Source organism: Heloderma suspectum, chromosome 6 (genome assembly GCF_057233095.1).
Source record: "Heloderma suspectum isolate Gila_16-S chromosome 6, 16-S_ref, whole genome shotgun sequence".
Lineage (NCBI taxonomy): Eukaryota > Metazoa > Chordata > Lepidosauria > Squamata > Helodermatidae > Heloderma > Heloderma suspectum.
Window position 1 is genome coordinate 68,139,574 of NC_139463.1, and position 23,348 is coordinate 68,162,921.

At 45.4% G+C, this 23,348-nt stretch overlaps 1 protein-coding gene across 1 annotated transcript in view; it reads right to left on the reverse strand.

Annotated features, from left to right (window-relative positions):
* The window catches only part of ARHGAP23 (Rho GTPase activating protein 23), a 129,224-nt gene that overhangs the window by 16,729 nt on the left and 89,147 nt on the right, over positions 1 to 23,348 (reverse strand). Inside the window, exons 13-21 of the mRNA XM_084804720.1 lie at positions 22,604 to 22,665; positions 20,741 to 20,868; positions 18,722 to 18,840; positions 17,182 to 17,337; positions 15,507 to 15,585; positions 7,846 to 7,919; positions 5,085 to 5,174; positions 3,014 to 3,139; positions 485 to 526 (exon numbers count right to left, since the gene is read on the reverse strand). Of these exons, the coding sequence (XP_084660846.1) occupies positions 485 to 526; positions 3,014 to 3,139; positions 5,085 to 5,174; positions 7,846 to 7,919; positions 15,507 to 15,585; positions 17,182 to 17,337; positions 18,722 to 18,840; positions 20,741 to 20,868; positions 22,604 to 22,665 (876 nt within the window). The remainder of the gene's footprint in view (positions 1 to 484; positions 527 to 3,013; positions 3,140 to 5,084; positions 5,175 to 7,845; positions 7,920 to 15,506; positions 15,586 to 17,181; positions 17,338 to 18,721; positions 18,841 to 20,740; positions 20,869 to 22,603; positions 22,666 to 23,348) is intronic.

Sequence of the window (23,348 nt, forward strand, 5' to 3'; positions counted from 1 at the left end):
ACCACAGCATGACATAAGCAGACGGCAGGTGCACTGTACATGCAATGCCTGCTGAGCAGACTCTTCTGGGTGACTCAAGGGTGTGAGCCAAGCTACATGCTGCAAAGTGAGGCAGTCCTTCTATGCCCAGCATCACTAGCCAATCTGAAGGGGGAGGGGGGGAGAGAGACATGCCAACCAGTCAGACTTGAGCATGAGCCAAGTTTTCTGCCTCCCCTGCACCTGGAGACAGCTCAAGTAAAATTAACTTGGGCCCATCTCCATGCCTAACACATCTCTTACAGACTATTGTCTATGTCCTGCTTTAAATGCAGCTGCAATCATCCTTTTGCTGTAACAAGACCCTAATCGCAAGCTGGCCCTCCTTGACAACCAAAAGGAGTCAGCAGAAAAGGCACCCTACATATCAAGCCAGGGAGAGATTGTGCCATCGCCCTGCAGCAGCCACCACAAACTGGGCATTTCCTCCTTCTCAGTGACTCACCTTTTCGCCTTTATCCTCCTTGTCACTGAAAAACCAGTCTGACTGTGGAATGAAAAAAGAGGGAAGAGAAATCAAAAGCAGAGTCAAGGTGCTAATGGCAACCCCCTCAACCAAAACGAAAACAGTATATAAGACTCTAAGGATGAAGATAGGACACAACATTGAAAGGGAAGTTATGGCAGGTTATTCACCCATGGTGTTGGTGTGCAAACACAGATTCTTCCTGCCTTTTGCACAACAGATGAACACTGGATTAGCCATCGGACTTGTCCCTCTCCCCTATGCTTCAAGAAGGCTGCCTGCCTATGACAATTCTTTTTCCAAGGGCTGTATATAGATTTCATCACTCACACAACCATCCACCCTTATGTAAAAGACAACCACCACAGAACAGAAACATGTTTCAAAAACCTTTGCAAAATGGCTTTGAGGATTTGGGAAGGGGTATATTTGTGACAACCTGAGCATTAGTCAATTGGTGCTGTAAGCCACCTGATGCGGCAAACTTGCAGAACTCTCTGCCAGCACTTTATCCCTGGAGGAGATATGCATGGGTTAAACTCAGGGAGGGTGATTCCAATCCAACTCCAGTGCTCTACAAATCCTACATTTGTCTTCTTCACCTCAAGGAATGCCCATGTCTGCTTAGTCATCGATGGCAGGACTGGTGTCCCACTGTACTCCACTGCTGACCTACTATTCAAGAGCCAATTCAGCATTATGGATAAGAGGCTGAGCTGTGGACCATTAAGTCTGAAATGGTCAGCGAGGCTGCTGTAGTTCAAAAATATCAGGCTTGCGACATGAACCGACACAGCTTGCAAAACTCAAACGTATTTCGAGGGGAGCTCCCTTAACCCTGAAAACAGTCTCCTGCTTCTGTTCACTTGGAGAATATCGCATATTTATGTGCCAATATTGCCCTTACGTGGCCAGCATTTCTCTGTCGAGGCACTCAAACTGCCAACTGCTGTTGGTTGATCGCTGAAATTGATCTGCACATTTTCAAACGCATAAGCGATTTAAAGAGCAATACCCTGGGCTCCTGAGTTCTGACTCAAGTTACCCATTGGCCTGAATTTCCACGTTATAAAAACTCACATACATCCCAAGCACAGGTCATTCATCATAGAAACGTGTCAACTACAAAAGCAAAGCAGCTGTAGGGAAGACTACGATTGGCATGTGCCAACCGTGATATAAGGCATCATGACACATGACCTCACGGATGCCTACGCAACAAATGACCTTTCCCTGCCCTACAATCCCCAAGAAGCAATACGAGTTTGCAAGAAAAAATTAGGAGCCTATTTAGAATTATTTTTTTAATTCCTTTTTTCGAAGATTCTCAGTTCATAAGAATGTAACAGGAGCTGTGCTGGATCAGAACAAAGGCTTCTCTAGCCCAGCATTCCGCTTGCACAGTGGCCAACCACATGCTCCAATGGGAAGCCCACAAGTAGGACATGAGCTCAAATTATAGCACCCTCCTGCTTGTGTTCTCCAGCAACTGGAGTTCCCTCTGCTCCTGGAGGTAATATATATCGCCAGCATGACTAGTAGCCATTACCCTTGAAATTGGTGAGCTAACTGTGGTTAAAGATAAGGGGAGTTTGCACAGCACTAAATATAGTTAGAGAATTGGGCTCAAGGTGGAGTCACACAAGACTGGAATATTTTACTAAACGCCATTCTTTCTTTGAAGCTTAGTTCTACCGTTACTACCAAACATAGGTGATTTTGCAGGGTAATAGTTGACTTGCAGTGTTAACTCCTCTGCTGACATCTTTAGTGGACGTAGCATTCCCTCTTGCTCTTGCTGTCTTTCCTTGGAGGTGAACTGCTTTTTAAGTATTTTGGAAGGATATTATAGAAACAATCAAAGCTATGTTAAGGACTCATTACCATTTGCCCTCTCAAGGGCATTATGGGCTTATTGGGAAGTTTTTGTAAGGAGACAAGAGAGAAAGAGAATTAGTTTGAAACTGATTAGCAGCTGCAAAACTGCAGAGAATTAAAAATGGAACAAGAAGAGATCAGCAGTATCCACTGCTGCCTTCTTGGTTAAGATATGAGATATTCTTTATATCTCCCATAATCTCTTCTTCTTCTATGGTTAAGCTGACATACCTCATTGTATTTAGAAATGTTGACTTCTATTTCAACAGTGATGAGAACAAATGCAAAAAAGAAAAGAAAAATCCTGAAGTCTGAAAAAATGTATTTTCTGTTTTAGAATGGGGTCATTTTCTATTTCTACGTGCATTTCTTTGCAAGAAAATAACCAGAATCTTTTTTAAAAACGGTCAATCCAGGTATTTATATTTAGTGACTCCATTTCTATCCTGCTCTATAGCCAAGGAAAAGACCCTGTCCCTAGCAGCCTCCCGCCACAACGCACTTGGTGGGGGCATCTGGAAAAGGGCCTCAAAGGATACCTCAGAAGATGACAATCAGCATACAAGATCAACCTTCTCCCAGCTGCCCTCCAGATCTGCATTCCCCCACAAGCACCTCCTTGCCCCTTACGTGCTGTATGAGGGTTTCCACGATTTTGTAGCGGTCAGGCATATGGGTCACCATGTCGGTCATGTTGTCCTCTGACGTTCTGACAAGGGTGGGACCAAACACCAGGGCAAGATTCCGGGGCTCCATCTGCAAAGCAATCCATTGTGTCTTTGTTTTTTTATTATTCTGGCATTTGGCAGCAAGGCTATGAGGGGAGCTATCGGATTGTCTCACATCTCAGCTTTGGGCCGGAATAAAGGCCTCTTCGGGCATTAATTTCCCTCATGTAATTACAAATGTCACTCGTTCTAAATCGTACAGAGAGCCTACATGAGTAGAGCAGGTTCCCCACAACAGATACTCGCCCTATGGAGTTCTATAAACGAAAGAAAACAGGTACCTGCCTCCATGGAGCCTGCAAACTAAATTAAGCTATGCTTCATATGGGGACTGGAAACAGTACCATTCAGACTGCACTGAATTCCCAGGAAGAAGGGAGTGAAGCAAAACCCACAGCATGCTATGTAGGTTTAGCGCAGTGCATTGGCTGGGATGTTCTGTTTACACAAGACACATTCAGATTCAAACCCCTACACTCAGTGTTCATAAAAATCTGCCATGAGGGTAAAGAAAGACAGGAATTTTGGTGCAACCAGCAGATTATAAGGTCACTGAGTGATTTATTCATAGAAATATGAATCGAAGTGGCAAACAGGTAGGAAAAAGGAGGGGAGATGTACTGAAAAGTATACTTCTCAGCTAGAAGTACGTATTGCAAGAAACAGCAAGATGGAATAGTTTTAATAAATACTTTTTATAATTTATGTAAGGGATTCATTTATTGGCCTACTGGAACCAATTACATGTTGAGTCAACTGATCATTGTTTTATCTTTGTGTTAAGCCTTATTTACTTTTTTGCAGAATATCATTGTAACTACTTTACCCTGAATTCATTATCCTTACGGTAGCAATTTTGGGAATGAAACTTAAGAAGACCAACAGGCTGATAAAAACAAGAGAAAGAACATGTAAAGTGAATGAAGTCTCATCTTGGGGCACAGCGATGCATTCTTGCTACTGAAGCAAAAGCCATTCCTGGCCCAGGGCTGTGGGGAGGAGGGCATCAGCCAGAGGTGCATACAGGAAGGGCACCTTGTTGAGTGATGCCTGGTGTGCATAAGAGCTGGCAGGGAAGGGAGGAAAGAGAGTGCCACCGAGTCTTGTGCTCAGGACCCCCCACTTCCTCCCACAACTCAGTTGTGCCCACCCAGATGGTGGGGGCGGTTTGTGTGGATTGTGTCCTTAACTGCTAGTAATTTATTGAACTTTTCAACTATACTTGGAGGGGCAGGATATAAACTTTTAAAATAAAATAAAAATGCTGAATCAGATCAGCATTTGCCAGAGATGCTTTCACAGGGCTGGGAGTAACCTGAAGAACTCCATTCATCTTCTCCCAAGTCAACCCGCCACACTCCTTTCCCTTTGGGAGTCTGTCACATGGTTATTAGATGAACAGCTAGATGGCTGGAAGCATCACGTGTTCAGGCACCTCCCACATCCCACAGTGAAAACCAGGACACGTCTGTACTAGGCATTAAATCAAACCTGTTTGTCTTGGATCCTAACCAAGAAACCTTGGGAACTACAGTCCTATAAAGGAATTAACTATGCAATCCTGGACATGTCTACTCAGAAGTAAGTCCCACTGTGTTCAATGAGGCTTACTCCCAGTTACATGAGTATAGCATTGCAGCCTTAGAGCCTCTAACAAAAAAGTTACAGTTCCCATGGTTTAATCAGAGAAGCCATGACAGTTAAACCGGTTTCCAAAACTGGTTTAAAGCAGCCTTCGCCAAACTCGTTCCCTCCAGCTGTGTTGGACTATAACCCCAATCATCCCCAGCCAACATGGCAAGTTTCCCCCAATCTGGTATAAACATAGAACAGATGCAACTCCAGCAATAGCTGAAGGTGAGTTTTCCTCATTTGAACTCAACATTCTGCTCGCTGCTCCTCCCTAGTTTGTGTTTCACACGAAGAAGCTGCAACAGCATACTGCGTATTTCTTTGGGGTCATCATTCATTACCTTATTCTTCTCGGAATGATCTGCAATTGTCTTGAGATGTCCCACCAGGAACTTCAATGTCTCGTAATAATGTCCTGGTAAGTCCCGGATCTGAGGTTGAGATTGAAGGAAAACAGCAACATTAGATCTTTTGTCTTTCATACAAGCTGGAAAGTTCCACTGCACCTGTATTCCAATTTTTTCTTCTCAGTGGTGGCACTCACCCTTTGGAACACTGTCCCATGTGTGTCTGAGAGGCAGAAACCAGTGACACCTCTTGAAAACACACTTATTTACACGGGCTTTCCTTGACCAGTAAGATTTTGTTACCACGCTGTTTTATTGTTATGATGATGTAATGTTTTTAAATGTTAACTGTGTTTAGTTATTTATTATTTTTATCTTGTTTTTATCTTGTTATGTTGTATTTTAAGGTAAACCATTTAGGGATTTTAATATACTAAGTGCTATAGAAGTATGGTAAATACATAAATAATGTTCTTTCAGGAACCTTGAGCAACATTTCAGTAATACATCCCTCCTGGTGCCTTTCCCTAGAGCAGGAGTTGCCCCATCTGCCAAAGGGACAGGTTCTCCACCCCTGCCCTAAGGGAATTGTGTTTTCTCTCTCTCCCTCTTAGTACTGCGTAGCACTAGCCAACTGAAACAACATTTGTACCCTCACACTGATGGATAGGAGCAAGTGGACATCCTGGGTTGTTTTAAATTGAAGGAGGAATGCAGCATGCTCCCAAGAACTGAAGAGGGTAAAGGGAGGCAGAACTGTTGAGAGGCCCATCAAAATGGCACAGATTGGCCACTGGGGAGGGGAGGGGAGAGGAGGGAGATATGCCTGGCAATGACACTGTGATGCAGGCAATAGCAGAACCAGGACGTAATTATGCAGCAAAAGAGAAGGTTGACAAAACCAAATGCTGCCTGTTACAAGATTTGTTAATATGTCCTGTATTTTACAATGGATAGTATACAGCTACCAATTTCCCCAGTTTTTCCCCATTTTCCCTTTCCGCTGTTTCAAAGTTAATTATTTTATATAAAATGTCACCCTGCAATTGCAGGATACATTCCCTCCCATACTCAACTCCATCCCAGCCACCCACATCGGAGCACGATCCATGTTCTCTCTCTTCCTTGTTTGGCATTAAGTGCTTTTTGCCTCTGTGTTCAGGGCTATATAAGCTCCCTCTGGCCTTTGTTTTAGATTCCCTCTTCTCTCCAACACTCTGCATCTCTTGGATTTGGGCTTTTCCCTCTGCTCTCATCGTGAATGTGGGTTTATGTGTGGCTGCATGGACGTGCATACCGGGTATGCGTGTGGCTGTGCATGTGTGCGCCGGTGCGGTTGAATATGGGAGTGCCTAGGGTTGTGCATGTATTTGGGGTGAATGGGCTGTGTACGTCTGGATGGATGAGTGTGGATGGGGTGTGCACATGTGTATATGGCTTTGGCCTGCCTGCTACTGGCATACAGCCCCTGGGAAATAAATTACCCAGAAGGGAATGCGCCCTTCTGGTTGAAAAAGGATCTCCACCTCATTTTGAGAGGTTACTTTAGCAGATCGCATGCTATCTGGTAAAGCCAGATTCAGGCTTAGAGCATGGTGGATTCTATTAGTTTGTTTTTTACAACATAAAATAAGAATGCTTAAGATGATAAAGGAAGGAGGCGTTCATTGTTTACGACAGTGTTCAAATGAACATCCTATTTCAAGCAACGAGGTGTTTTTGACGAAAAATATTATGCATTTTGTTCTGCTTTATGTCAGTTTGTACGCTGGTGTTCTTGAAGAGAAAATGCTATTTTTGCATACTGTCTCTGTAGTGTTAATATTTTTGGGTGCTGTTTAGTTAGTCACATTTCGTAGGCTTCACTATATCATTCCTTTGATGTTGACTGTAATGTGTTAAAAACATGAGGATTTTTACAGCTGGCTTGACACTGATAACTTAGGTAGATGGTTTGTTGTTTTTAATAGTCGCACCTCCACTGTCATCTGGCTAGAAGTGTGTTGGGTGTTAAAGTGTAGCGCTCAAGGCTTCCCTTTCTCTCTATTCCTGTGCTGGGGTCTCCCTTTCCCTTCCCTCTCTCTTTTCCTCCACTACAAAACCTTAACATGCTTTAACTCCTGTAAATGGAGTTAAAAATTCAAAGATGGAGTTTTTAATTTCATCTTGAGAACTGGTCCATACCATCACTATGTTAACATATAAGGAACAAAGGAAGCTCCCTTATATCGAGTCAAACCACTGGTCTATTTGGCTCACTGTTGTTTTTCCCAGCCCCACTTGGAGATGAGCATGGTTAAACTATGGAACTCACTTCCACAAGATGTAGTTATGGCCACCAATTTGGATGGCTTTAAAAGGGGATGAGACAAATTCCTGGAGGAAAAGTCTATCAATGGCTACTAGTCTTGACGGCTATATGCTACCTACATTCTCAGAAGGAGCATGCCTATAATGTACACCAGTTGCTGGGGAACATGGGCGGGAGGGTGCTGTTGCACTCCTGTCCTGCTTGTGGTTTTCCCGCAGGCAGCTGAGTGGCCTCCGTGTGAACAGAATGCTGGACTAAATGGAACCTTCACCTGATCCAGCAGGGCTCTTCTTATGGTCTTATGCCAGGGATTGAACTTGCATGCAAAGCAGGGACTCTATTTGCTATGGTCCTTCCTCTCAAAGGCTTGTCACACAAGGCAGAGAGCAGATGTGTGAAGGAAAAAGCATTAACTCAGGACATTTCCCTTCCCAAAGTACGTACCAATTTGCGCAAGGTCTTCATCCTTTCGCTGGCATCCTCAATCCGGTTGGCTTCAATAAAGTCATTGTATTTATCTATATATTTAGAAAAAGCACATCTGTGATTGGTGATGCTGCCTGACCACAGGAAACTGAGTCACGTGCAGGGGCATAAGATGGCAGCCTGGGGGAGGGGGAGAGGTCCAAAACTTTGGGATGAGTTTAACACCTAAAACATCATACTTTGCAAAGCTAGAAATTAGCAAAAGAGGAGATGGGGTTCTTAGAATCATAAGATCATAGAACAGTAGGGTTGGAAGGGGCCTATAAGTCCATCGAGTCCAACCCCCTGTTCAATGCAGGAATCCAAGTCAGAGCATCCCCGACAGATGGCTGTCCAGCCTCATCTTGAATGTCTCCAGTGTGGGAGAGCCCACCACCTCCCTAGGTAACTGGTTCCATTGTGGTATTGCTGTAACAGTCAGGACATTTCTCCTGATGTCCAGCCGGAATCAGGCTTCCTGTCACTTGAGCCCATTATTGCGTGTCCTGCACTCCGGGATGATCAAGAAGAGATCCTGGCCGTCCTCTCTGTGACAACCTTTCAAGTCCTTGAAGAGCACTGTCAGATCTAGAATGTGCTCTGAGAATCTAATTTCAATCTTGGAAAATATGACGGAAAGCTTCCACTGGGGATGTGTGGGCCCTGGCCTATCTCTAGCACATTAGCTCTGAAACTAGACACTAGGGGGACTCGTAGCTCCTGCTGACCCACATCTCTCTGGTAACATCTAATAAAAGACAACATATCATCATGCGCAGCTGCCCCTTCCAAGGGGCAGTCACTAAGATGGAGGGGACGGGGGTAGGGAGGAAACACTGAATATGATGTTGCATCACGTGTCATCTTTCGCTAGACGTTATCGGAAGGTGAAAGACATGGATAGACTGCAGCCGTGCACCCCTGATAATGACTCATCTGGGTCTCAACATCCGGGACAAAAAGCAATCAAGACGAGGAACAACCAAAATGAGGAATACAACCCTGGGAGAGAGGATGGCTAGTTTCTGCACAAGGAAACAGGGTCCACATACAGAGTCTCAAATAACGCCTGGAGTGTGCTACCAACGCAGCCATTGTTTTGGACTACTTGTGCCATTTCTCCCTATCCTGATGCCTGTGTATTTCCCCTGTGGCAAAATTAACAAGGAAAGACCTTTTTTGCTATTCGTTTGGTGGCCATCGCATGTACACTAACCTGATTTGTTAGCTGCTGCAGGGCCATTTAGAGGCACTCAGGCAGATTTAAACAATACCAGGTGGGAACTGGGAGATTTTTCAAAAGAGAAGTGGGACAGGGAAATTGGGGGGGGGGGGACAACCAGGGACATCTCTGGAAATTAATAATATAATGTATACCCCCATCTTCTACGAAAACTATGCAGACCAGCATACAGCATAATCATAAAAGCATATCATATAATCAGTACAACAAATGATTTTTAAAAGCAGTTACAAAAAACATGTAAGACCAACACTTAGGTTAAAAAAAAAAACATCAAGCGGCACCTAGCGTAAAAGATGTTATACATTAAAAGCTCAACAAAGCATGTCTTCGATTTCTAGCCATAGATACACGAAGACAAAGCCTGACTCATTTCAATCTAGCTGGGAGATCCGGGTTCTAGTCCCCACTCAGCCATGGAAGCTCACTGGGTGACTTTGGGCCTGTCACAGACTCTCAGCCCAACCCACCTCACAGGGTTGTTGTTGTGAGGATAAAATGGAGAGGAGGAGTATAATGTAAGCCGCCTTGGGTTCCTTTGCATGAGGGAAAAAAGTGGGATATAAATGCAATAAATAAAAATAACACTGCCACAGAAAAGACCCAACACCCATGTTTGCTCACTGGGCTAGCACCAAGAGCAAGGCCTCAACATTGATCCTAACATCCAGGCAGTCCTCTATAGAAGCAAGCACTTCCTCCCAAAGGTCACTGGCCCTAAGCCATTTAAGGTGCAATTCTATGCATGTTAAGCCAAAAAAAGTCCTACAACTCTCATCATCCCTCCAGCAGGCCATGCTGGCTGGGGCATCCTGGGAACTGTAGTACTTTTTTCTGTCTAAATATGCATAGGATTGCATCCTTAGAGCTTTAAAAGTTACGTAGAACAAGTTCTTTGAATTCAGCCGGGAAGCAAACAGGAAGTAAATGGAGCTGACTTAAGATTGGAGGTCATATGTTCTGATCTGTGAGCTCCAGACAAAAGTCTGGCCACTGCATTTGGGACCTACTGAAGCATCCGGAGAGGGTAACTGAAAATAACACCGAATGCAAAAAGAGTTGTTGTTCAGTCGTTAAGTCATGTCCGACTCTTCGTGACCCCATGGACCATAGCACGCCAGGCCTTCCTGTCCTCCGCTCTCTCCCGGAGTGTGCTCAAGTTCATATTCATTGCATCGGTGATGCTATCTAGCCATCTCATCCTCTGCCGTCGCCTTCTCCTTTTGTCTTCAATCTTTCCCAGCATCAGGGTCTTTTCCAGGGAGTTTTCTCTTCGCATTAGGTGGCCAAAATATTTGAGCTTCAGCTTCAGTATCTGTCCTTCCAATGAGCACTCAGGGTTGATTTCCTTTAGGATGAACTGATTTGACCTCCTTGCAGTCCAGGGGACTCGTAAGAGTCTTCTCCAGCACCACAGTTCGAAAGCATCAGATCTTTGGCACTCAGCCTTCCTTATAGCCCAGCTCTCACAGCCATACATTACTACTGGGAAAACCATAGCTTTGATTATACGAACCTTTGTCGGCAAGGTGATGTCTCTGCTTCTTACTATGATGTCTAGGTGTGCCATAGCTTTCCTCCCAAGGAGCAAACATCTTTAAATTTCATGGCTACAGTCACCGTCTGCGGTGATCTTGGAGCCCAAGAAAGTAAATTGTGGGTACATAGGGGGGAGAAATGACGAGACAACAAAAATAGAGTTGGGATAAAACGGGGCCACATTTATTGACATATTACAATCTGCGAAGGAAGCACCGGCGGGCACATAGAAAACAAGTAATCATGACAGGTATAGAGTGAGGCATTCGTCGTCTGAGGCATGGCGTCTACTGTAGCCACCCTGCAGATCGATCCACCCAATTCTGGGCTGGGAGACCTTCCCCTGTCACCACCCCTCGAGCCACGGAACCCGAGTGGGTGAGGAGGGTCAGCCTCAAAGGTAAGCCTTATCTCCCAACTCGGGGCCACAAAACCCGGAGCCGAGAGCCTCAGGCCTTACCAGTCACCTGAAACGGTGCCCACGAATGCTCACCTGTCCTCTCCCCCAGTGGAGTGCCCACCCGGAACCGCCAGTACAGTTATGTGACCGGATAAAAATAGCAATCAGATGATACCAATTAGCCTACATTACTCCCTATCCCACCAGCAGTATGAAGTAGGCAAAAAAAACCATAGCCCGGCCAATCTGGCTAAGAGCAAAATTCCTACTCGGCCCCCAATAGGGCAACCAGTACAACCCACACTGCATGTTGGGTGGGAGGGAGGGAGCCAGAAGAGCCAGAATGAATGAGGAAAGGGGGCGGGGAGGCCTAAATATCGGCCAGCTCAGCCCCCACCCCACCTGGACGTCAGGAGCAAGGGCGAATGGCCCTCGATCTTGTCCCGCCCTTCCCCCCCACCCGCAACATCCCCCCCCACGGCCAGGCAAGCCGGACGTGGGGTGAGGGGACTTGCGGGTGCATAGGGGGGAGAAATGACCAGACAACACAAATAGAGTTGGGATAAAACGGGGCCACATTTATTGACATATTACAATCTGCGAAGGAAGCACCGGCGGGCACATAGAAAAAGGAGCAAGCATCTTTTAATTTCATGGCTACAGTCACCGTCTGCGGTGATCTTGGAGCCCTAGAAAGTAAAATCTGTCACTGCTTCCATTTCTTCCCCTTCTATATGCCAGGAAGTGATGGGGCCAGATGCCATGATCTTCGTTTTTTTAATGTTGAGTTTCAAACCAGCTTTTGCACTCTCCACTTTCACCCTCCACAAGAGGCTCTTTAGATCCTCTTCGCTTTCTGCCATTAGGGTGGTATCGTCTGCGTATTTGACGTCGTTGATAATTCTCCTGGCAATCTTAATTCCGACCTGTGATTCATCCAACCCGGCGTTTCTCATGATGTACTCTGCATATAAATTAAATAAGCAGGGCGACAATTTGCAGCCTTGTCGTACTCCTTTCCCAATTTTGAACCAATCGGTTGTTCCATCTCCGGTTCTTACTGTTGCTTCTTGACCCTCGTACAGGTTTCTCAGGAGACAGGTAAGGTGGTCTGGTACTCCCATCACTTTAAGAATTTGCCAGAGTTTGTTGTGATCCACACAATCAAAGGCTTTAGTGTAGTCAATGAAGCAGAAATAGACGTTTTTCTGGAATTCTCTTGCTCTCTCCATGATACAGCAAATGCTGGCAATTTGCTCTCTAGTTCCTCTGCCTCTTCGAAACCCAGCTTGTACTTCCGGTAGTTCTCGGTTCACATACTGCTGAAGCCTAGCTTGTAGGATTTTGAGCATAACCTTCCTGGCATGTGAAATGAGCGCAATTGTATGGTGGTTGAGCACTCTTTGGCGTTGCCCTTCTTTGGAACTGGAATGTAAACTGACCTTTTCCAGTCTTGTGGCCACTGTTGAGTGTTCCAAATTTGTTGGCACATTGAGTGCAGCACTTTAACAGCATCATCTTTTAGGATTTTAAATAGCTCAGCTGGAATACTGTCATCTCCGCTAGCTTTGTTGTTAGTAATGCTTCCTAAGGCCCACTTGACTTCACTCTCTAGGATGTCCAGCTCAAGTTCATTGACCGCACTATCATGGCTATCAGGGACATTCAGATCTTTCCTGTATAGTTCTTCTGTGTATTCTTTCCACCTCTTCTTAATCTCATCTGTTTCTGTTAGGTCCCTGCCTTCTTTGTCCTTTATCATGCCCATCTTTGCACAAAACGTTCCCTTGAAATCTCCGATTTTCTTGAAAGGATCTCTAGTCTTGCCCATTCTATTGTTTTCCTCGATTTCTTTGCATCGTTCATTTAAGAAGGCCTTCTTGTCTCTCCTTGCTATTCTCTGGAACTCTGCATTCAGTTGGATATATCTTCCCCTTTCTCCCTTGCTTTTCGCTTCCCTTCTTTGCTCAGCTACTTGTAAAGCCTCATCAGACAGCCACTTTGCTTTCTTGCATTTCTTTTTCTTTGGGATGGATTGAGTTGCTGCCTCCTGAACAATGTTACGGACCTCCGTCCATAGTTCCTCAGGCACTCTGTCTATCAGGTCTAATCCTTTAAATCTATTTGTCACCTCCACTGTAAATTCATCAGGGATATGATTTAGGTCATATCTGAATGGTTTAGTGGTTTTCCCTACGTTCTTCAATTTACGCAAATTCTTCAATTTAATGGGGGTTGGCCTTGTAGGCCCCTTCCAACCCTACTATTCTATGATTCTGAGCCAAAATTTTGCAACAAGAAGCTCATGATCTGAGCCACAGTCAGCTCCAGGTCTCGTTTTTACTGACTGTATAGAGCTTCTCCATCTTTGGCTGCAAAGGACATAATCTGATTTCGATATTGACCATCTGGTGATGTCCATGTGTAGAGTCGCCTCTTGTGCTGTTGGAAAAGAGTGTTTGCTATGATCAGCATGTTCTCTTGACAAAACTCTATTAGCCTTTGTCCTGCTTCATTTTGTACACCAAGGCCATGCTTGCCTGTTATCCTGGTGATTTCTTGACTTCCTCCTTTAGCATTCCAATCCCCTATGATGAAGAGGACATCTTTTTTTGGTGTTAGTTCTAGAAGGTGTTGTAGGTCTTCATAGAACTGATCAACCTCAGCTTCTTCGGCCTCAGTGGTTGGGGCATAGACTTGAATTACTGTGATGTTGAATGGTTTGCCTTGGATTTGTACTGAGATCATTCTATCGTTTTTGAAATTGTACCCCAGTACTGCTTTTCCCACCCTTCTGTTGACTATGAGTGCTACTCCATTTCTTCTAAGGGATTCTTGCCCACAGTAGTAGATAAGATGGTCACCTGAATTAAATTCGCCCATGCCTGTCCATTTTAGTTCGCTGATTCCCAAGATGTCGAGGTTCAATCTTGCCATCTCATGTTTGACCACCTCCAGCTTACCTTGATTCATTGATCTGACATTCCAGGTTCCTAAACAATATTGTTCTTAACAGCATCGGACTTTCTTTTCACCAACAGACACATCCACAGCTGAGTGGCCATTCGGCTTTGGCCCAGCCGCTTCACTCTCTGGCGCTACTTGGAAATTCCCTCTGCTTTTCCCCAGTAGTATATTGGACACCTTCCGACCTGAGGGGCTCATCTTCTGGCGTCATATCTTTTAGCCTTGTGATACGTTCCATGGGGTTTTCTTGGCAAGAATATTGGAGTGGGTTGCCATTTCCTTCTCCAGTGGACCACATTTTGTCAGAACTCTCCACCATGACCTGTCCGTCTTGGGTGGCCCTGCACGGCATAGCTTATGGCTTCACTGAGTTATGCAAGCCCCTTCGCCACAACAAGGCAGTGATCCATGAAGGGACCTATTGATGCATCTGGAGAGGGTAACTGAAAATAACATGGAATGCAAAAAGAGTATGTATTCTCAAAGATGCCAGTGAAAAAATAAGGAACCTAACATTTTTCAGAACAAACAGCTCCTTCATCAGGGGTAATCCTACAAACCCAAATCCTAGGAAAAGGCTAAGCCTGCTTCCAGAGATGTGGCTCTCTCTCTTACACCTCTTACAGGTGTAAGAGGAGAGATGGCAGATCTGTGGGAGCTGGCTTGGCCTGTTCCTAGAATTTGGGTTTGTGGGACTGCCCCTGCTGAAGGAGCTGTTTGTTCTGAAAAATGTTAGGTTCCTTATTTTTTCACTGGCACCTTTGAGAATACATACTCTTTTTGCATTCCGTCTTGCTTTGGTGCTTCCCTTCTGGTTTTTGTTAACTGAAAATAAGGGAGATACAAAAGGTAAATGATATCCAGCTGCACCCTTTGCTTAGAACAAAGTCTAACTGAGAGGCTTGTAGTGGGTTGATTTGTGGGGCAAAGGATGCAGCGGGTTGATGTGAGGGGCTAGAGGGGGCTGACACGTGAGCTTGGGGGGGAGGACTGGATTGGATGGCTTTCTGACTCTTCCTTCCAATGCTAGAGCCAACTCTCTTCATTTAGAGGCAGCCATTTTGTTCATGCTGGGAAAGAGAAGAGCAGGGGGTAATGTTCAGGCACATAAGATAATAAAGCAGGGGGAGAGGGAGAGGGTCCCCATAATACTGAAGGCATTATGGGGAGAGTTCTACTACTACACAGCAAGTTGCCCAGCCAAAGCTCCCACCTTTTCAGCACTGTACTGAAGCTGCTCTCTGTTCCACACACCCCACTCCATCTATCCCTGTACTACTTAGACCAATTCTGCTTGCTGTCTATCAGCTGCTGCTGGAAAGAGGGGAGGTGTGGGCTTAAACCAGCCCAATGAACCAGAAGAAAGGCATGTGACCCACCCCAGAATCTACCCATCCATTTTGTCTTTCCCATTTGAATTTCTGGGGGGAAACTATGTTGCTGACTTAACTACTAAGATAGCAGAAGGGTATTAAAGCCACGATTACTCACCATCTGTAAACAGCGGTTCTGGGAGCTTCCGGAAGAAGGACTTCAAGAGGCTGCTGATGACATTCAGGTCTTGCCACCTCTGGCCACAAGGAAGAGAGAGAGAGAGAGAGAGAGAGGCAATTGCAAGGTTGGGATGCTGCAAAACTGCATATCCCCAAAATGTCTAAACAAGACGAGGGACCCGGTGCCCTGAACACTAAGAGAACCTTCTCCATTGCCCTAAGTTGCTCTTTGTTTCTGTTCATGCCAGCGAGGCATGATAGTGAACTGGGTTTATTTTTTTTTAACGAAACCATTAGTATGCGTTGATGAAGAGAACACCTTTGCTTTCCGTTGGTGGTAATTCTTACTTATCGCCAGCAAACGTGGCTAAGCAGAAGTATGACTACAGGGCTGCATAAATGCTGCAACTCCATGGGAAGGCAGAAAACCTGCAGTGTGTGGCATTGGACAGAGAATTCAGCTATATGAGAATCTCAGCTAGTACTTTCTTTTTTTTACAAAAGGAGCAATGGTGCTTCCTAATGAGGATTTCATCGTGCCATTACCCTGCTTCATTCACAAAATTTTACTAGTCCAGATGATGATGCCTTTCACTCATAACATTCCCATGCTTCCCCACTGCTTTTTCGGTCTTTTTCTAAGTCCAGACAATCCGTTAGGGAGAAAAAGATGGAACAGCTGCACAAACACCTTCTAACTGGTAGCACTCTTTCTGGAAGGAGCCCAAGTTCCTAGCCTTTATGGTTCCTAAGATATTCTTGAAAGTATATGGGTAATATGTGCTGAATTCTCAGAAGCAGGAGGCATGGCGGAGTAAGATTTGCAGTGGATGGAGGGGGCAGAGGCAGTTGGGATCTCACTGTACTGCGTTACTCCTTCCCCTTCACCCATTACTACCAAAACAGTAAAATGTAGGAATAAATTGTGCAAAATAAAAGAAAAGTGTGCACATTTCCTTAATTTGCATGATTTATGTGGGCTGCAGAATTGAGGTTTTTCTGGCACATAATTTCCTTTGCAGGTGGGCGCAGAGTACACACAGCCCTGGCATATGGCCCCCACAGACCTTAAAGAATGCCATATTTTCTGCATCTCATTTACACCAAAGCACCACCATTTTTAAAGGCTCCCTCCTCCTCCTCCTCCTCCTCCTCCAAAACTGGAGTCTGGTTTGTGTTCCTGCAGGAAGGAGGAAGTGTGTGGTAATGGGGTGGATGGGCTCTCCAGTTGCTCTTCTGTTCAATCTGTATTTGCTCTCCCATTCAGTTCTTGCTCTTTCTCCCATGAAGTCTACATCATTTGTGGATTGTGAGCTACATTTTTCAAATGTCTACACCTCTCAAAACCAGCTGTCATGCCAACGGCCTACTCCAACCTGGTGCTCTCCAAATGTTTTCGGCACCAACTCCCATAAGCATGGCAGGTGGTCAGGGATTATGGGAGCTGTCGTTCAAAACACCTGGAGGGCACCAGATTGCCATATCCCATTTTCTCAACACACATCACCTGCACTACAGCGGAGTGGCGGCTAGGTGTCAGTGCTACCTAATAATCATAAGATGGTATTTATTTATTTTCCCCAACACTGGTGAGGAAGAAGATGGGGAGGGGCAAGACTGACAGCTAGCTGAACGACAGGAGCCAGGTAGGCACACAGTGGCACTGCTCTCACCTCGTCCTGCAGATTGATTTCTGCGGATCCTTTGTTGAGGTGCTCCTGCAGGCTGGACACCACAGCGTTGTTCCCAGGGACCCGATAAATGCCCATGTATTCCAAGCCCTTGTCTTCCACCACCTTGCAACAGGCTTCCACAATCAGGGGGACTTTCTGCAGAAGGGAAAATGCAGCAGTGATGCTGGCAACAAGCTCGGACACCTTGAAAGGGCAAAGCACCTTTCAGTGGGTGCTTTGCAGGGGCAATTACAGCTGTGGGCACCAGTGGACTGGGGCCAAAGCCACTCCGTTTAGGAAGCCTAAACCAGCTGGCTGGCCCCCAAGGTCTAACACACCTGACAAAATCATATCCCCCTGCAAGCGTGTCATCTGAATTTCTGGCACACTAATTTCACCAACAAGCCAAGACAAGGTTCCCAATAAACTAATACAAACCAAAACACTCCCAAGGGCAAGGAACCAAACAACGATGCGCTGGACCAGTAACTGACTTTTTATACAAACTTCATAATATTAAATGGTACACTTAAACTCAATAATTGTTTGAAATAGTCATTTGAGCAGTCAATGGATTTTCAAAAACAACAGTATCGGCAAAGGTCTTAACTATCAGTTTCACAAAGGAGTTATACCAGGCAATCTACAGTTGTATCTGGCAGTCTTTTCAGCTGGTGTGTTTGTAAACTTACAGACTGCCAGGTACAACTGTAGATTGCCTGGTATAACTCCTCTGTGAAACTGATAGTTAAGACCTTTGCCGATACTGTTGCTTTTGAAAATCCATTGACTGCTCAAATGACTATTTCAAACAATTACTGAGTTTAAGTGTACCATTTAATATTATGAAGTTTGTATAAAAAGTCAGTTACTGGTCCAGCGCATCGTTGTTTGGTTCCTTGCCCTTGGGAGTGTTTTGGTTTGCATTACACTAATTTCGCCTGCAATCAAATCCATGTGCTCTGGAGTTCACTTTAGATCTGACCACTGGTCAGAAGTCTGTACGGCAGCGACTCGGACGCTGCCTTTGAAGCAGGCGTGAGATGCAGGAGTGATTCTTTCCAAAAATACAGAAACGGTATCACGCCCCAATTAGCTATTAAGCCAAGATGCTCCTTTAAGCAGCATGTCCCATCTTTCCTGATTAGGAATAAGTTGTACCAGTTTAGCTCCCAGCTCCTCAACAGGAACTTTACAGGCCACATCTGAGCAATCCAGTTCTTCCCACCAGGCTAGTAAGCCACCTCTGCCCCTCCTCATTTACACATACCCACCACACAACTCTTTCTGTTGCATGCAGTGCTTGCATGCGGATGTCTGCACATGTTCACTAGCCTAAGAAAACGTGCTGTGTCTGTGTCTAAGCAAGCAGCAAGTGCACAGAGCAGATGATAGTGCTTGGAGTGGCAGGCTATTGGGCAGGCTGGCTTGCCCCAGAATTTAGTGGAGCAACAACAGTTTTTCCCCTTACAAAAGGTCCCTGAGGCACTAGCTTTCCACATGCAGAGAATTTTATCCAGGACAATGGAAGAAGGCTTACCTTGTTGTCAGGAGCTGGTTGGCAGTCTTCTAGCCTCACACCGAAGGCCCTTGGAGCAGGTTTCTTGTTCTTCTTCATTATGTTGATACCCCAAGGAGCTTTCTGAGGGACACAGTCATCTGGGCAGGGAAGGGGAAAATACAGTAATAAGACAAGTTCATTGGCTGAGAAGTGATAGTCGAGGAGGAGGAGAAATACAGCAGGTTGACTCAGATGAAAAATTACTGCCCAAGTGTCACCTGCTAAGGGCAGGTTTATGTAAATGCATTTGGCAGGAAAAGGACGTGCTGTGGTGAGCTTTCCCTGTCATGTTCCCACAGACAAGGCAAAGGGGGAGCCAGTTTGGTGAAAAGGCAGGTTGTTTGAGGCACAGGGTCCCACACAGAAGGCATGGAAATGGAGAGGGAAAAGAAAAGCAGCGGGATTGACAGCAGATAAGTTAATGTAGAATGATGATGAGGGGTAAGGTGGAAAAAATAGGAGGCCAGATTCATTTACTGTATATTAGTTTATGAATTTATATCCTGCTTTTCAGGGATGAGCCTTACAAGGAGACTTACAGCAAATGAAAAACAACAAGAGCAGCAAAAACTATTTCAAAACAAGATATTAACATTTAAAACCATTTAAAAAACAAGCAGGGGTTAACATATAAAGCCATTAAAAGCTTCACTAAAAAGCAGAGCAGAATAAACATATTTTAAAGGTCTGCTTGAAGGAAACCAAAAAGAGGGGGCCATGTGTAGCTCTTGAGGGAGGGAATTTCACAACTGAGGGGCCACTGCCAAAAAGACCCTGCCCCTGATACCGGCCAACAGGTTATCTCTTAATGGCAGGTCCTCACATGCATACAGGCACCTCAGTCTATAATACATCACTCAGTGCAGCCTTCCCCAACCTGGCACCCTCCAGATGTGTTGTACTACAACACCCATCATCCCCAGCCATCAGTTTTCGTGACTCTCTCAAATCAGTTGAATCTCCTGTCTGTAGTGTTTGGTCTCTTAATGGCTGTTGCACATATGCAAGTCATCACGTGGTGAACATACATGTGTGTGAACAGATCCACATGGGGTAGATTCAAATGGGCACAAACAGCATGCAGTAACAGAGTCCCTTCCTGGGACAATAATAATTCAGACTGCAAGTGGGAGAGTGAACACCTGAAGACTGCCACACATTTTTTAAAAATGTGCACATTAACAGACCATCAGGAAGAAGAGTGGCAAAAAGAAATCCACAAAAAGCTTGCAGGTCAGAAATGGAGGCTGAGGACAACTTGATATCCCGCATCGATTGAGTTCTTGGCTGAATCAGCATTTGAATCCAAGCCTCTGAGAGAGTCCATATTATATCTGCTAAGCCACGCTAGCTTCTGACTAGCAAGCCTGTCATTGCTTACTGTTTCTTAAAACACACTTTGTAAGCTGCTTTGCGGACATGTTAATGTAGAAAAGTGGGGCATGTATTAAAAGTTAAACTAATTAACTAATATATGAGCAAAGGGCTGGATGTGCCTGATCTCGACTGATCTCGGAAGCGAAGCAGGGTCAGCCCTGGTTAGTACTTGGATGGGACACCGCCTGGGAATCAGGCTTCCTGCACTGAGCAGGTGGTTGGACTCGATGGTCTGGTAGGCCCCTTCCAACCCCATAATTCTATGTCTATGTCTAAATAATAACCACCTGCCGTGCTCTGAGATTAAGGAGCAGGAATTCCAGGTCAGAGAGCAGAACATCTAGGAAAGTTTGAGCCCCAGAAGGTCTCAATAAAAAAATGCTTCAAGCCTATTCAAAGATATACAACCTCCCGCTAGAGCAGCCTTTCCCAAGATGTGTTGGTCTTCAGTCACTGGCAATACTGGTTGGGGGATGATGTGAATTGGGAGTCCAATACATCTGGAGGACACGAGGTTGGGGAAAGATGGTCTAGATATTTATGTGCATGATGTGCAGTGTCTCTCCCCCATCCCCCTTTCTCATGTACACTCCTACAGCAACTCACTCAAGCCGTTCCTACCTCTTAACGTCACTGCATCCAGCCGCGGGGAGCGGGGTGGGCCTGTTCCTATTTGCTTCTGCAGTTCTGACTTCCCCCCTGGCACACGAAGACCTTTTGGGGAAGAGTCTGGTTTGGTCCCAGAGGAGCTGCAAGGGAAGAGGCACATGCAATGTACCAATTCAAGGCTCAGGTTTAACACAAACACGCACACAGAGGTCTTTGTCACCAACTCAGCCAGAGACCCTTTTCAAAACTATCTTTGATCTGATAGCAAAACTTGAAGTGCAATGCATTCTGGGAGAGCTGATACACACAATTCACCTTTCAGAAGGTGCCCACTGATCAAACCCTGATGCTAGACTACTGTACTGACACTCTGCATGGGGCTGCCCTTGATAACATCTTTAGCATGGCAGCCTGAGTTCCCTGGGGAAGTGTGTCAGTGCGTGCGGGGGGGGGTCATTAGAAATGCACTGTGACGTGGCCAACGCGTGCATTAACTGCCATTCTAATGCATCCCAAAGATGGTTTATAGTGCTGCTTTTGATGCTACCTGGGGAGAATCCGGTGACAGAAGGTCAGCAACAGCAAGAGCAGAACACAGCAGAACAGGGAAGGTGGCAGGACCCAAGAGGGCTCAGGCAAGAGTGTGGTGCATTGCAGTGAATCTAAGGACGGTCCCTGCCTGGGGACCAGCAAGCAGCAGTGGAGCCAAAAGAGAGTTTGCACGTCAGAGTAGCAGCCCATCACCCTGGATGCGGGGATGAGAAGGAGGCTAAGGCAAGCCTATCACAGAGAAAGACAAGAGGTTCTGGATGAGAGGAGCCCTCACCCATTGGGGCAGAGCAGCTGTAAAAGGGAGTCAAGGGTGTGTTATGTTTGACTTCCGCACTGACACCCCGTGCCCACAGCTTTCTGGACAGGCTTGGAGGAGTGGGGCAGAGGAAGCTGCTGGAAGTGGCTCTGACCCTACATAACTTTGTCTCCACCAGTGCAGTTTTCATTCTGAGTTTGTGTGAGCATGTGTTTTATTTGTCTCTGGTTGAAGCTCTTAGTGTACTTGCTGTACACATGCACAAAGTTCAGAATAAGAGTAACGAGGGACAAAACACAAAGAGGGAGCAAATGGGGGGCTTGAACCAGCAGGCTGGGATACCCCCCTCCAAAAGTACTATCCATTTGCAGGCAGGAACCCCACTCAGCTGCTTGAAACAACCCAAGAAATGCCTTATGCTTGTATACTACCAAGAGATCATCAGTGTGCGTTGGTTTCCTTCCCAGACAAACCCACCTCTAGTGACCAGGACAAGAACTGCTTTTTCTTAGGAAATGGATGTATATCCAATGTCTAGAATCCATGTTTCAAATTATTCCATATTGTTTCAATTCATTTTCAAACCTGAATAATTAGAGGCAGAATAAATTCTGCAAGATGGTGTAGTTATGCCTTATTAGAGTTGTAGAGCTGAGTTTTGGGTTTGGGGTGTGTGTGTCTTATTTTGTATTTTATTTTATTTGTTTTTTGCAGAGGACATACACAGTTCTACCTATAGGAACAGCCTAAAGCCTACTCCCGACGTGGTAAACTTGTGTATTATAATTAAGAAAATGCTCCTTTGTGCAAAAAATCAGTCCCTCCAGCTACAAAACTAGAGAAGGGTGAGAAGGGTTCTAGATTCTCCCTAACTCCCTTGCTTTCTAAGTGCAGGGGATGTTTTTGTATTGAGGAGTATTTGATCATATAAGCTTCCATCTGCTTATGAAGTGGTATAGCCCAGATACAAGTTTATCACTTCAGGGAGACCTAGATCCAACTCAAGATGGATAGGAATGGGAGAAAACCCCAAAGAGGAAAGAAAGGAAATATGGTAAGAATTTTACCTCACTTTTCTGTAATCATTTAGCTTCTTATTGATCAGCGCTTGGCTTGCAAACCCAGGGTCCTAGACACAAAGAAATAAAGCAGAGAGAGAAGAGGGGATATAAGAAGAGAATTAACTGTCAGCTCAAAGCCATACATGTTCAGCCAAGCTTTCTCTCCTCCACTGATGAAAGTCCCTTTTCAGCAAGACTCTGAGGCAGGCTAAAATGCAGCCAAAGCACACTTTGAACTGATTGTCTCCCAGATGCTCCTAAGTCTCACTGGTGTAAAATGCCTGACAGTTCCAACAACCTGCTTGTCTTCTTCCTGTTTATACATCCTAACAGAAATCAAGTGGAGAAGCATGTTCTGCATATAGCAAAGGGCTAGAACCCTTCTTTTTCTACATACAGGGAAGGAGCCGTTTTGTCAGGGAATGTGCTTTGCAGGGGATGGCGTGCATCCAACCCCCTACCTGCAACTCAAGGTGGTACAGTCTGGGAAAACCTTTACCACTCGATACTGCTCAATGTATAAACTGCCCCTAAAGGTAACTTAGTCCAGCCTTCCCCAACCTGATGCCCTCCAGATGTGTTGGACTTCAACATCAATAATTCCCAGCCAGTTGGAAATGATGAGAGTCATAGGCCAACACATCTGGAGGACACCAGGATGGGGAAGGCTGACTTAGTTTGATCTGTTCACAAGCAGAGGTTGCCATGAGCCAACTAGAGCTTCCACAAGGGCTTCTAATTTGTAACAGGA